Source organism: Aethalodelphis obliquidens, unplaced genomic scaffold (assembly GCF_003676395.1).
Source record: "Aethalodelphis obliquidens isolate GAN/ISIS:26980383/991018 unplaced genomic scaffold, ASM367639v1 scaffold12, whole genome shotgun sequence".
Classification (NCBI taxonomy): Eukaryota; Metazoa; Chordata; class Mammalia; order Artiodactyla; family Delphinidae; genus Aethalodelphis; species Aethalodelphis obliquidens.
The window spans coordinates 25,182,017-25,197,520 of record NW_020837956.1 but is presented as its reverse complement, the minus strand read 5'-3'; the positions used below and the strand labels follow the sequence as shown (position 1 = coordinate 25,197,520).

At 40.0% G+C, this 15,504-nt stretch overlaps 1 protein-coding gene across 1 annotated transcript in view; it reads left to right on the top strand.

Annotated features, from left to right (window-relative positions):
• Nucleotides 1–15,256, top strand: part of LOC113623982 (protein FAM228B) — a 34,294-nt gene extending 19,038 nt beyond the window's left edge. Inside the window, exons 6-9 of the mRNA XM_027113711.1 lie at nt 242–329; nt 424–580; nt 9,300–9,407; nt 14,943–15,256. Of these exons, the coding sequence (XP_026969512.1) occupies nt 242–329; nt 424–580; nt 9,300–9,407; nt 14,943–14,949 (360 nt within the window). The 3' untranslated portion in view covers nt 14,950–15,256. The remainder of the gene's footprint in view (nt 1–241; nt 330–423; nt 581–9,299; nt 9,408–14,942) is intronic.
• The last annotated feature ends 248 nt before the right edge of the window (nt 15,257–15,504 follow it).

The window sequence follows — 15,504 nt, the reverse complement described above, 5'->3', positions numbered from 1 at the left end:
ATCTGAAAAGGCTATTAAAACAAGAGCTAACCATGCTTCTTTGGCTGAAGGGCCTTGTTAGGAGATGTATTGGAGTGCTGCCATCTCTTTGTAATGTGTTAAATATATATAATAATTAGATTGCTGTTAGTTTGTAGATGCTGTAATCTTGGTTATTCTGGCATAAGAGCTTGGCATGGATGCTTAGAATAGACTGAAAAAGAGCTGGAACCCAGTCCTCAAAGAAGTGTTTTTCTTGTAGGTTACCATCCCACCATTTCGTGACCCTTTGAAAAAGGCACAATATGACAAAGACGATGGAAAAAGAATTCTTCTTCAGTGTGAGACTGGTACTTAGTTTCTAATTGTTATGTGGTTTCATAACCCAAGAGCTATGGGAGTTGCATTTAAGGATGCTAATTTAGGTTGCTCATCTTCCTACAGGCAGAATATTTACAATGAAAGAATTTAAAGAGGTTGAGAAGGCCAAACTGCATTCCAGATTTCCAGGAATTTCTAATTCAAGGCACTTTATGACTCCAAATGAGTGGCTTAAACTGCCTACAAACTACATAGAGAGTGAATTTTGTAAAAGGAGCAGGTAATGGTTAGTTTGATAGAAATTATGGAACCTCTTCGAATTTGAAAACTGTTTCTTGAGACAATGATATATATTTTGTCATAATTATGATTTTTAAAAACTATTTCATTTTTCAATGAGAAGTCTACTGTAATTCTTGTCTTTGTTCCTCTGTATGTGATGTTTCTTTTTTCTTGGGTACTTTCAAGATTTTCTCTTTGTCTTTGGTTTTCATTAGCTAGTCTATGATGTGTGTAGGTGTTTTTTCCCCCTTCTTTTTGTTTGATCCTACTTAGGGTTCACTGAGATTCTTATATCTGTGGTTTGATGTCTTTCATTATTTGGGAGGAAATTCTAGGCTGTTATCACTTCAGATATTTCTTATGCCTCATTCTTCCTGTGTGGTTTTTAAAAAAATTTATTGGAGTATAGTTGATTTAAAATGTTGTGTTAGGGCTTCCCTGGTGGCGCAGTGGTTGAGAGTCCGCCTGCCGTTGCAGGGGACATGGGTTCGTGCCCTGGTCCGGGAAGATCCCACATGCCACAGAGCAGCTGGGCCCATGAGCCATGGCCGCTGAGCCTGCACGTCCGGAGCCTGTGCTCCGCAACGGGAGAGGCCACAGCAGTGAGAGGCCCGCGTACCGCAAAAAAAAAAAAAAAAAAGTTAGTTTCTGCTGTGTAGCAAAGTGAATCAGTTATACATATATATATATCCACTCTTCTTTTAGATTCTTTACTCATATAGGTTATTACAGAGTATTGAGAAGAGTTCCCTGTGCTATACAGTAGGTTCTTATTAGTTATCTATTTTATATATAGTAGTGTGTATATGTCAATCCCAGTCTCCCAGTTTATCTCTCCCCCGTGTTTTTTTTAACTTAAGTATAGTTGATGTACAATATTATATAAGTTTTTCAGATGCACAGTGCAGTGATTCACAATTTTTAAAAGTTACACTCCATTTATAGTTATTATAAAATATTGGCTATACAAAAATATCCTTACAGCTTATTTATTTTATACATAGTAGTTTTTACCTCTTACTCCCCTACTCCTAACTTGCCCCTTCCCCTTTCCTCTCCCCACTGGTAACCACTAGTTTGTTCTCTGTATCTGTGAGTCTGTTCTTTTTGTTGTTGTTGTTATAGTTACTAGTTTGATTTATTTTTTAATTAAGTTATTTATTTTTGGCTGTGTTGGGTCAGGTCTTCGTTGCTGCATGCAGGCTTTCTCTAGTTGCGGCGAGTGGGGGCTACTCTTCGTTGCGGTGCTTGGGCTTCTCATTGTAGTGGCTTCTCTTGTTGCAGCGCACAGGCTCTAGGTGCATGGGCTTCAGTAGTTGTGGCACGTGGGCTCAGTAGTTGTGGCTCGTGGGCTCTAGAGTACAGGCTCCATAGTTGTGGCGCATGGGCTTAGTTGCTCCGCAGCATGTGGGATCTTCTTGGACCAGGGCCTGAACCTGTGTCCCCTGCATTGGCAGGCGGATTCTTAACCACTGCGCCACCAAGGAAGCCCCTGTTTTAGTTTTTAGATTCCACCTGTAAGTGATATCATACCATATTTGTCTTTCTTTGTCTGACTTATTTCACTAAGCATAATACCCTCCAAATCCATGCATGTTGTTGCAAATGGCAAATTTTCATTCTTTTTTCAAGGCTGAGTAGTATTCCATTGTGTGTGTTTTGTGTGTGTGTGTGTGTGTGTGTGTGTGTGTGTGTGTATCACATCTTCTTTACTCATTGATCTGTTGATGGACACTTAGGTTGACTGTATATTTTGGCTATTGTAAATACTGCTGCTGTGAACATTGGGATGCTTTTGTTTTTTTCGGATACCCAGGAGTGGAAATGCTAGGTCATATGGTAGTTCTATTTTTAGTTCTATTCTTCTTTTTTTTTTTTCCTTTCTGAGGCTCCAGTTCTATGTATGTTAGACCACTTGATATTGTCCCTTAGTTCTTAGATACTCTGTTTTTATTTATTTATGTATTTTTTCTTCTTGTATTTCAGTTGGACAGTTTCTACCCACCTATCTTTAAGTTCACTGAGTCTCTCCTCAGCTGTGTCCCATCTATTGATCACCATCAAATGAACCTTTCCTCAGCTTTGTCTTACATACTGAAGAGACGATCAGAGGAATTCTCCATTTCAGATGTGATGATTTTTATTTCTAGTATTTCCATTTGATTTTTTTCACATAGGTTTAATTTTTCCTAAAATCCTCCATCTGCTCATTCATATTATTCATCTTTCCACTAGACTCTTTAACATATTAATAGTTATTTTAAGTTCCTCATTTGAGAGTTCCAGCTCAGGTTCATTCTGAATCTGGTTCTGTTGACTGCTTTATCTCTTGACAGTGGGATATTTTGTCTTGCTTTTTTTTGGCATGTCTTGTAAGTTTTAATTGAATGCTAGGCATTAGAGGTAGAATAGTACATAGTGAATATTTATGTCTAGAAATGAATATGCTTTTTCTTCTGTCAGGCATTAGCGTGGAGAATTGGGCTTACCTAGTCCGAAATTGAGCAGGGTTTAGGTATTATTATTGCTATTGTTACTTGCAATGCATCACAGACTTCAGATGCCTCTAGTGGTGGGCTTTTGTTACCTTGTGCTTAGGGTAGGGGCTGGGGTACCTGAGGGGTTTTCTCAGGTGTTCCTGTGCCCTCCTCAGTTTTTGGCTATCCCTGCAAGGCTGCATCACAGAGGTGGAGGGAGTGAGGTGTCTCCATGGTCTTGCTTCATCCCAGAAGTATTCTTTTTTTTTTAAATTTATTTTAATTAATTAATTTATTTTTGGCTGTGTTGGGTCTTTGTTGCTGCGCGCGGGCCTTCTCTAGTTGGCAGCAAGTGGGGGCTACTCGTTGTCGTGATGCATGGGCTTCTCGTTACGGTGGCTTCTCTTGTTGCGGAGCATGGTCTCTAGAGTACAGGCTCAGTGGTTGTGGCACACGGGCTTAGTTGCTCCGCGGCATGTGGGATCTTCCCAGACCAGGGCTCGAACCTGCGTCCCCTGCATTGGCAGGTGCATTCTTAACCACTGCACCACCAGGGGAGACCCCGCCAGAAGTATTCTGCTGTTGCTTGTTGGTAGGCTCAAAGAGGGAGGTAAAGGAATGTTCTCTGTTTTCTTTATCCTAGCCTCAGTTTTAGGCAAGCCCTATATACTTGAGCCTCAGGAGTAGGGTTTTCTTAGAGTTCCTTTCTCTTCTCCCTGTAGCACCCAAACACTATCTTATGTCTGTGGTTGTTCTTGGATGGTAGTTTCCTGCCCCTCTGCCAATAGTAGCATACCTCTGCTGGGTTTAAGTATAGGATTCTGGGCACAGGCAATTTCTTGCACCTCCTCCTGGGACAGAGGGTTTTTACTCCTATCCCTATCTTAGTAACAATAGAGCCTTAAGTCTGTCCTGGATATAAGAGGATTTCTCATCCCTCTTCCAGAGGTAGATAGAGTTTGCTTTTACTCCTCTCCCAAAAGCCCTAGATCTTTGCTTATCACCCTGGGGGAAAAAGAGTTTGCTTCCCTTACGCCAGCAGCTTAATGCTTTGCTTTGTAAGGGGGAAGGATCCAGGAAAGTGGGAAGGGCACTTGTTTACCTAGCACTGTCAATCTCTTCCTGCATATCTTTGCCACTGATGGGGGTTTTCTCTGGTTTTCTGCTCTGTGCCCAGTCTTTCTTGTTAGCACCTGGTGCAGGCCCATGGAAAAGAGCTTGCTCATGAGTGTAAACACTTCTTGTATGAGGTCTCCCCAGCTATTCCAAAATGACATGCTAGCCCACACTTGGCCTTTAAGCATTCATTAAAGTTTTAGCTGATATCTTTTGTTTTTAATTATTAGGCTTTATTTTTAAGAGCAGTTTTAAGTTTATCAAAAATTTAAGCAGAAAGAGAATTTCTGTATATTCTGTCCTCCCCATTCCCCACTTTAGTTTCCTCTATTAACATCTTGCATTAGTGTGGTACATCTGTTACATTTTGTGAACCAGTGTTGATTCATCCTTAAATGGAAACAGAACTCTAATAATTTTCTTATTTTTAAAAAAATTTGCTATAAATGGCACTGTAAATGTTACATAAACCAGAAATAAACCTTAAGACAGAATTCTGAAAGAATGGGCTTTCTACTTTTTTTCATTGTCTTTGAGAATCATAAGCCTAACTCTAGTAATTAGGTAGGGTCTACCCAAACCAGGAATCTGTTCATGACAGATTTAACTCAGGTTGTATGTGAAGGTGATGATATTGAGAATATTGATTTTATAGTGAGCTAATAATGGGCACATGGTAGGTTCCAATTGCAGTATTTATTTTCCTCCTCAGGAAGGTTCTGGAGATGACTAATATGGTAAGGAAAATGTTTTCTTTGGATGATTTTCTGGATTTTTCTCTGTGTATCACATTGCTCCACTCTCGTGGAGGCTAGTATGTTTGGGGAAGACTGGCTTATCTGAGCCCTTGTACTAAATATTAGTCTTTGTATATATCATATGTAAATATCTTATATATTAATACTTTTAATATCTCTTTCATATTTTCCATCACCTTTGGTAATTTCTTTGGATATATTTTCCAGTTTACTATTCTTTTTTTACTGTGTTGAATATTAAAATGTTAATTTCTGAAATTTTCTCCCCTTACCCACCCCATATGCTTCTTCATTCCTGATAGGCTCTTCTTGTTTTCTAGTCTTGGTGATTGGATAATTTATTTCTTTAAACATTTTATATATCGCCATTCTACATTCTATATTTGATCATTCCAAATTCTGTATTTTGGGGGGATGCTAATAAATCTTTTGTTTTTCTCTGCTGATTCTCATTTATAATGGTTTGCTTTCTCGTATGCTTAGTGAATTTTATTTGTGAGTTCAATTTATCTTTGGGTGTACTATTGGCCTAAATTGGGGAAACTTTTCTATCTACACAGATGATTTGCTTCTGTTTCTGCCTCTGCCAGTAGCTGGGATGCCATCAACCTGGGCCTAACCAGCTCCCTTCAAATGTCTAGGCTCAGTGTGGCAGTCTCAAGTGTAGTGTCCCCACCTTACAGCTGGCATAGACAGGGCTCAGTATTCTATTAGCTCTGTTATTGGCATCTGCCCTCAGGGATTATTATCTGTTATTCCACCTGCCCTTGCTGCCCACCATTATGGCCGTAAGTTCCCACACCTCTAGCGTCTACTACATTTGTGTGTGTGTTTTTTTCTTAAAGACCCCCTCCTTCTCTTGTAAGACTAGTGACACCTCAAAGGGTACATTCTATCCAGGGTCTAGTTGTTTGAAGTAAATGGATTCCCTCAAAGCAGTGAATTTTGTGAATTTCAAAATATACAGTAACAGCTTGTAAAGACACCAAGGTGTACATAGGCATGGATAGTCTTAAGGGTCTCAACTTCCAGATTCTGAAGTCTATATGTACTCTTTCCAAAAGTTGATCTGCCTGAGAACAAGCCTGCATTCATATGACTTCTTATCCCACTTTTTAAAAGAGAGGCATATCTTTCAACCTGGTTATAAAAAATTTTAAGGTACCAAATAAAGGGACAAATAAAAATACTGGCTTTTGAGAGACTTCCTTTAATGATGAAGCAAGAAAACTTAACCAACAGGTCTTTCTGTATTTCCCTGTCATATATATTTTATTTTACTTTAATTAACTGATTAATTGATTGATTTAAAGGCATGCTACAGAATCAGGGTACTTGGTCTGTGTTGGGTTGCTTTGAATTTGGAGTAGCTAAAGCTGTATAATTTAGTGATGCTTCTTTTATTTTATTTAATTTATTTTTAAATTTTATATATATATATTTATTTTTGGCTGCGTTGGGTCTTCATTGCTGCCTGCAGGCTTTCTCTAGTTGCTCAGTAGTTGTGACGCACGGCTTAGTTGCTCTACAGCATGTGGGATCTTCCCAGACCAGGGCTCGAACCCGTGTCCCCTGCATCGTCAGGCAGATTCTTAACCACTGCACCACCAGGGAAGTCCTGATGCTTCTTTTAAATATAGCTGGAATGTTTTCTGGTACTGTCAGAATTTCAAAATATAATAGCTATAATCCTCTGATAACAGTTTTTTGTGATTGTTTTCAGATTTAGTGTGCTTTATTTAATATGGTGGTTAAAATATATTTTATCACATAGTATCCTAAAATTTTCATTGCTTGTAAGGCCAATACTCATTTTATCTTAATGAATATTTGATATTTTAAAAAATCTATTAAGATACAAACTTATTTAAACTTGCAATGAAAAATTATAGGTGTCACCTTTAAAATGTTCAAGGGGTTATGTGGTTTTTCAAAACTCTTTTAAGGAGCATATAAACAAAACTGCTTGAAGATCACTGCCTCAGAGCTGCTAGTCAGCCATTACTATATACAGTATATTTTTTGTTCATATATATACATATATATATATATATATATCTTTACATGTACTGTAATTACCTTGAGGATAGTAATTGAGTGGCATAAAGTGCTTGTTTCATGGACTAATGAAGTAATGAGCAGGGAGAGGGGGAGGCCAAAGACCCTGCTATATAAATCTAGGTCACTGGAAGATTGGAGGTGCTATCAGCAGAAGATGGAACATAGGAGGAGCAGATTCAGAAATGCAATTGATGAGTTCAGTTTTGTTCATACTGAGTTTTATATACTGGTAGTCCTTTCAAGTAAAGATGTATTACAGGTTGTTGGAAAAGTGAGGCAACAGCTCAAGAGAGAAGGGGATTTGAGGTTGGAGAACTAAATTAAAGAGTTGTTCACTTTGGAAATGAGAGTAAAAGCATAAGAATGGATTAGATAGGCTGAGGAGAGAATACTGGGAAAAAGAAAAATACTGAGATGAAAGGTTGTGCTATAAAGTTTAGGAGGTGGGAAGAAGAAAAGGAGACAGAAGAAGCAGTCTGTGATTTGCCACAGATATCAGGAGAGGAAAGGGTGACAAGAAGGATCAGGCACTGTGCCAAATACAGAGAACTGAGAGGAAGCCATTGGATTCCTTGACTAAGGACATTCCTGTCCCTACTTTTGGTTTGCTCTGAGCAGGAGAGGTAGTTGAGAAGTCTAATCCGATAATACTCTTCTCATCCAACCTTTTCATTATTGTTTGGTACCCTTAGTATTTACTCTCATCTCAAGGTTCTGCCCCAGGATAGCTTTGCCTAAGAATGTTCCTGCAGACAAATGGGCCACTGCATTAGTCCTTCTCAGATATATTAACACAGGAAACCCTTTTTTCCCTCTTGTTAGTAGTGCTTTATACCCTAATCTAAATGTTTGCCATACCGATTTCTTTTACTCAAAACATATTTCAAAATCCACATTCTCTAGGAATATTCATTCTGACTAAATCAGGATCAGACTGATCCTTTCCATTAATTCTTTTTTTTTTTTTTTTTTTTGCGGTACGCGGGCCTCTCACTGTTGTGGCCTCTCCCGTTGCGGAGCCTCAGCGGCCATGGCTCACGGGCCTAGCTGCTCCGCAGCATGTGGGATCTTCCCGGACCGGGGCATGAACCCGTGTCCCCTGCATCGGCAGGCGGGCTCTCAACCACTGCGCCACCAGGGAAGCCCTCCATTAATTCTTTGTGTGGCTATTTGCATGCTAGGTGTACTGGGTGTGTTAGTTACGATAATGGCTCTTGGTTTCAGACAACTGAAGCCACCCCAGAAAAGGATTCATTTATTGAGGACTTAACACTGCTCATGAAATCATTGGGAGGTCTTAAGAAACAGGGCTGAATTTCAGAAATAACTCCCAAAATCACAGTGTAGAATTGGCTGGCCAAGGGATGTGTTGTTTCTACTATGATCAGGAAACTGCTGAATCAGGAAGCTGCTGCTCCAGTGGTTGGCTTAGAACCCCACCAGGTCTGCTGTAATCTGTGCCAACAAAATGGATGCTCCTCACAGGGCCAGTATCACCCTTCCAACCAACTCTTTTTTTAAGATTTATTTATTATTTATTTATTTAATTAATTTATTTTTGGCTACGTTGGGTCTTAGTTGCGGCACACAGGACCTTTCCTTGCGGCGCACCAGCTCTTCGTTGTGGTGCGTGGGCTTCTCTCTAGCTGTGGCCTGTGGGTTTTCTCTTCTCTAGTTGTGGCACGCTGGCTCCAGGGCGTGTGGGCTCTGTAGTTGTGGCGCGCGTTTTCCAGAGCGCGTGGGCTCTAGTTGAGGTGCGCCAGCTCAGTAGTTGTAGCGTGTGGGCTTAGTTGCCCAGCAGCATGTGGGATCTTAGTTCCGTGAGCGGGGATCGAACTCGCGTCCCCTGAGTTGTAAGGTGGATTCTTTACCACTGGACTACCAGGGAAGTCCCCCAACCATCTCTTGACTGGGGCAAGACTAGAGGGGTCTAAGGCACCTGCCTGCCACCTTATGGCAAAGGAGACTGGGAAATGGGTTGTTTGGATTCTTTCTTAGGAAAAGCATTTTACGTTTATGCTTGTAAATGACAATCTCTGGAGCTTCTTTTTACATTTAGAGTATAAGCTGTAGGATATAGGGAATACTTTAAACTTTGCCTAGCTGATTCTAGGGTCTCAGTAAATAGTAAACCAGTCTCTATCATAGTTTCAGCAATTCTGAAACACCCAACAATGCACACCAGTTTGAAGTAATGATATTTTGGACAATATACGTAGCAGTCAATGTATAACAATGATTTCTGTATAAATGCAAGCTAATATTGTTTTCAGGACATCCTCTCACACCTGTTATCTTATTAAAGGTTAAAAGTAAAAGTGAATTTTAACGAAAGTAGTTTTGACTTGAAACCCTCTGCAAAAACTCCTCATCTTCTGGAATCCCAGGAAGAAGAAAAAGCAGTTGTTTACAAGTAAGCCTATTATTCCATAGCTTTGTTCTTCTTTCATTTAACATGCTTGGCTGTGTTTTCATCCCCTGCCATCATTTTAAGTTGCTGGGGTCGGTGCCAAGGAATACACCAGACTCTTGTGGCTGGACATCAGGCATTTCCCACCACTGGGAAAGGAGGCAACTTTCCTCAGCTTTTTCTGGTTTTAAAGAACAAACAGCTGACACATTCAGAAATAACAAGCATAGACATAGAAAAAAGTTGTTAACAACTCATACTAAAGTTAAAGGTTAGGAGGTTTTTAATTGAATTGGAGCGGTAAAAATGGAATTTTGGACTAGTTCTGGTGGGTAGTAGCTGTTACAATATTGTACCCAGAGTGAAGAGAGGTTATAAGCAGAAAAGTGGTACATACTACTGTGTGTGTAACATGGCGAATTATCTCAATTTACTAGTTAATGGAATTAAAAGTAAGAGATTTCTCTACATAGTTACATAACTGGTTAAGTATCTGATTAAAAGTAATGAGATCCATCAGACATTGTTTTCTTGGGTTTTTTTTACTTCTTTTTTTTTGAATTTTATTGTTTTATACAGCAGGTTCTTATTAGTTATCTATTTTATACATATTAGTGTATATATGTCAATCCCAATCTCCCAATTCATCCCCCCCCCCACGCACACACTTTCCCCCCTTGGTGTCCATATGTTTGTTCTCTACATCTGTGTCTCAATTTCTGCCTTGCAAACCGGTTCATCTGTACCATTTTTCTAGATTCCACATATATGTGTTAATATTCGATGTTTGTTTTTCTCTTTCTGACTTCACTCTGTATGACAGACTCTAGGTCCATCCACGTCTCTACAAATGACACAATTTTGTTCCTTTTTATGGCGGAGTAATATTCCATTGTATATATGTACCACATCTTCTTTATCCATTCGTCTGTCAGTGGGCAGTTAGGTTGATTCCATGACCTGGCTATTATAAATAGTATTTCAGTGAACATTGGGGTGCATATGTCCTTTTGAATTATGGTTTTCTCTGGGTGTATGCCCCTCAGACATTGTTGAAGGGAATGTAAAATGGTGCAGCAACTTTGGAAAACAGTTTGTCAGTTTCTCAAAAAGTTAAACATTAAATTACCAAGTGACCAGCAATTTAACTCCTAGGTTTCTATCCAGGAGAAATGGAAATATATGGCCACATAAAGGCTTGTGTATGAGTGGGTGTACATGGCACCATTATTCATAATAGCCCAAAAGTGGAAACCACCCAGATGTTCATAAAGTGGTGAATGGATAAACAAAATGTGGTGCATCCATACATGGAATATTGTTTGGAAATTAAGAGGAAAAGAAGTACTTACACTTGCTATACAACACGGATGAACTTCAAAACTATTATACTCGGTGAAAGAATACAATCACAATTTTTATTCTATTTATATCTAAGTGTAATGTTCAGCAAAAGCAAATCTATAGAGACAGGAAGTTGATTATTGGTTGCCTGGGGCTGGAGTTGGGAATGGAGAGTGACTGTAAGTGAGCATGAGGTTTTGGACTGATAGAAGTGTTCTAAAACTAGATCATGGTGGTGGTTACACAACTCTGGAGATACACTAAAAATCATTGATTTGTGCATTTAAAATGGGTGAATTTTATGGTGCATAAATTATATCGTAGTAAAACTTGATAATAATAAAAAAAAGAACCTAGCAAGGCAGAAGATAAGTGAGCTTACATGATGTTTAGGAGGTTGGCTTACAGTTAGTTCTCTGTTCCTAAAAAGCTCGAAAGTAAGCTGCAGTAGTTTCCCTTTCCTCATTCTGAATAAACTCAGAATTTGTTGAATAAATACAACGTGGCAGAAGCCAGAGGGCTCTTAGAGATGCTTGATTCTGACATGTCCCACAGAGAGAACAACTGGTTGCCTCATGAGGGTCTTTTTAGTGATTTAAAGTAGAAACAGATAACTGTTAGAGATGATGCTCGCCATTGTGGACTTCTCAGTGTTTTTGAGGTGTGGTTTAACACTTTGCTGCTTTTTTGAATGGGAGCTGAAGTTGAGGGATAATAGGAAGTATTGAAATTAAGCCCTATTCACTTGGTAGCTGAAATCCTTAAAAGATGGAATGCTTTAGCATCACTCTTTTCTGTTAGGCTCCAAAAGAGTAATAAGTTCCTCTGCAATCTGTAACTGCCATGGTCTCATACATATTTGTATGAGTCAGGTTTTAGGATAATAAACATCTTAATCCTATTTAATTTTTATATATTGTATAAAAGGAGAGGTTTTGTCCTTTAATGTCTTTTATAGCAGAGTGTGACTCAGATATGAAGGAGAATATTGCATTGTTGGAGTACCTAGGGGCTTAAACTAGAGGCTTAAATTCATGAGCTCCCCCTGGAGGAAGGAGGAAGATTATATTTTCTTCCATGAATTAGGGAAGCATACCAATTACAGCATCGAGGTGGAAGAGGCATGTTTGTCTTTGGTAGAGTTAGACCTTCCCAGGGAAGCCACAGTGGACACCTCTGTGAGGGGCTCATATATGCCAGAGAACCCTCACTCAGCTATTTGATTAAGCAGCAATGAAATTTCAGATGAAAATATTACTAGAGCAAGGTAATGCTATTTATTTGGGTTTATTTTTCATAAAAATGTGTAAATTCATATAGAACTCATCAGCTTCAAATTTAAATAAAATATTAAATGCTACAATTGAGTTGATAGGAGAATTTTTTCCTTTCTGGTTCCTCCCTCTGGAAACACAGGGTCATCCTTTCTGGAAAAAGAACCTCTATGTTATCAGGAAGGATAGAATCCAAGTCCCAAAGAGGCCAACTCTAAAGGGCACTTTTCTTCCTTGAACTTTCTTGAGCTAGGAGGCAGACAGGGATGAGGACCAGGATGCGGTGAGAGCCAGTGTAGTTCCATCTTGTAATACACAAGGCAGCAATTGCTGATACCAAAATCTGAGCTGCTGGGAACAACTTCTCTGTATGGCAGTCTTCCCGGAAGACAGGAAGCAGTGGGCCACCCTCCCTACCCTCTCCCCCTGCCAAAAGGGAGTGAGTAGAAGAAACTGAGGCAGGTTTCCTTGGTTCAGAGGGAATGAAGAGAGTTGCCCCTGGCAGCTGCACAATAGAGGTGTCCTCTAGAAGGTGGACTGTAGGATTTCCCTAGCTCCCTCTCCTGATTTTGCCCTTCTTCCATCCTTCCACCATCTCTACCATCTCTCTACCACATTTACCAGTTACCACACTCAAGCCAGGCCCCAAATTTTGTTCCCCTTAATTTAGCCAAGAAAGGCAAAAATTTTCAAAAGGACCATATACTGAGTTTTTAAGTAAAGTTTAAAAAGTAAAAGTCCCCAAATGTAAAATGTATAGGAATGTAGTTGTTCACAGATTTCTCATCCTAAGATGACTTTGGTTAAACTTGGTGCCATTTGACTTGTCTAGGCTAGCCTACTGCTTCCCGGTCTAGGGGCCACTTCCCTTCAGTTCTCTTCTCTACACCCTGTGTCCCGAGTCTCTGGAGTGTAGCTTCTGTTAGGAGTGGATTTGAAGGAGAAGTCACAGCCTATCCTCCCCATCTCCCAGTTAGAAATCAATAGGGAAATGATTTGTTTGTCTGAGTCTACAGTCAATCTATCATACTTCTTTTCTGACTCTGTTTCCCCACTCCTAAAGGATAAGGGGGCTACTTTTTTTTAACTCACGGTAAATGTATTAAGATTTAATTTTGTGGTTTCACTCCTTTTACTGTCATGTTTTAGTATCCTCCCATGTGCTTGCTTGCTTTCTTCCTCAAATTTTAACAAGAACCTTCTTTGAACCAGGCAGTGTTTGAAAGGCTGGAGACTAGAGGTAAACAAGACAGATAAATCTCTGATCTCAAGGAGCTCACATTTTGATGGGAGACAGACAATAAACAGGCAAATATATATCACTTGAGCTAGTAATTGCAATGAGGAAAATAAAACAGGAAGTTGCTGGAGAACTACCCAACCAAACAGGTTTAAATGGACAGTGAGGAAAAACAATACAATAAGTTGCTTTGTAATCATACCCTACACACCCTTCTTATGTACTGTACTGGTTATGGATCTCTTGATATAACCAGCCCCAAACAGGATTATTCTTTTTTTTTTGGCTACACCACATGGCATGTGGGATCTTAGTTCCCCTACCAGGGATTGAATCCGTGGCCCCTGAAGTGGAAGCACGGAGTCTTAACCACTGGACCACCAGGGAAGTCCCAAGGATTAGTCTTAATTTTGCACTCTGCCCCTCTTCCTGCCAAATTTCTCTTAGTTCAGTGAATAGGACTATAATCCAAAAAGGACCCCTAGGATAAAAGTCTAGGAGTCATTTTTTATTTCTTGCTTTCACTCAGTTCGCATGTCTTATAGGTAATGAGCTCTGTTAGCTCGTTCACTTCTCAATTCTTCACTACTACCACTGGTTCAAGCCTCTGTGATCTTACCTGGCCTATTGCATTAGCCTCCTAACTCATTTTCCTGCTTCTGCTCTCGCCCCTGTATAATCAGTTCCCCATGCAGCACCATATTCTTTTAAAAGTGTTAATTAGATCAGAATTCTCCCCTACTCAAAACCTTCTAATGGCCTCCCCTCACACTTTGAATTTTATTCTAACTCCTTATCATGGCCTCTAACCTCCTATACGATTGGGCACCTGCCTCCTCCCCACCTGTATCACCTGCCTTTCTTTCCACGCTCACTATGTTCCTTTTCTTGTTGTGTGAACGCGTCAACCTCACCCCCATCTCAGGCTTTTGCCTCTACCAGTCCATCTGCCTGGAACACTCCTTCCACAGATCTCTCCATGTCTCATTTTCTCAGGTCACTCAGACTTCTGCACAAACATCATCTCTCCAGAGAAGCCTTCTCTGACTTCTCTACTTAAAATACTCTACCTCATCCATTCCTCCACCCTCCCACCTCCTTTACCTGTGGAGAGGTAGGATCCACGACTTGAGCTCAGGACAATCCATCATTACAAGAGGAAGGAAGGCAGAGGGAATAGCCATAGATGAAACCAGCTTGGTGAATTTTGTGAAGGAAGATTGTTTACTTCTGTTTAATTTGTTTCCTCACATAAGTCAGAAGGTCATCCATCAGCTGATAGTGAAGGCAGACAGAGATTCAGAGGTTTGAAAAGAGAAGGGAAGAAGGGAAACTAGTATTTTATAAATCACAATAATCCTAGTGTAAATTAGCACTCCAGGCATATTGACATCAGAAAGCAGGACCATAGGGGTCCCTCAAATCATATCACACATCAGTGCTCTACCCCACCTATAATAGGGTTGGCTCTGTCCCGGAAGCTCCTTGTTTCTGAATCCAGATAGAGTGAGGAGAGGCTGAGTCAGGAGCTTTAGGTGGGGACCCTGCCTCCAAGTCACTTAGCGCCAACAGGAGGGCTAGGTTTCAGGGAGATCAGCTCAGCTAAAGCAGAGGAATTCTTTCTGCTCTTGTAAGCCCCTCATCCCTGTATCAATTACACTTTTCTGTCATTTTCAAAAGATTTTAGCAACCAAGGAGCACACACCCTGAGCCTTGGCTGGTAAAAGAGGACACAAAAGAAGGCTGCTTCAAAGGAAGCCATCTGCCAGCAGGAATCATTCAGGATGAGGAGCAAGAAAGGCGCTCAAGAATTATTCTGTGTCTAAGAAGAGCATCTGCAATAAACTTCATCTTTGAGTCCAGTGTCTGTATGATCATTAAGAAATGACAGTACTGTATATTGACAGTTACTGCAAATGTATTTCCCCAGGAGTTAAGAAATGTTGCCTGAAAGATACAATAAAAATACTAATAGCTACCTTACTTAGCACCCATCTCAGTTCACTTGCTCTTTCCCTAAATTGTCAGGCACCCTTAAAATCCACACCCACATATTCTCCCCAGGTTTCTCCAGCAGTCTTTAGAAAATTTAAAAATTCATTTTGATTACCCACGTGCTGATTCTGAGTCTGCAAAGTTATAAAAATTCATTTTGATTACCCCTCTGGCTCATGTTGAGTTTGACTCCTAGTCACAGAAGACTTAGGACCTGGAGCATAGGAGGAGAGACTTTTGTTTTCCT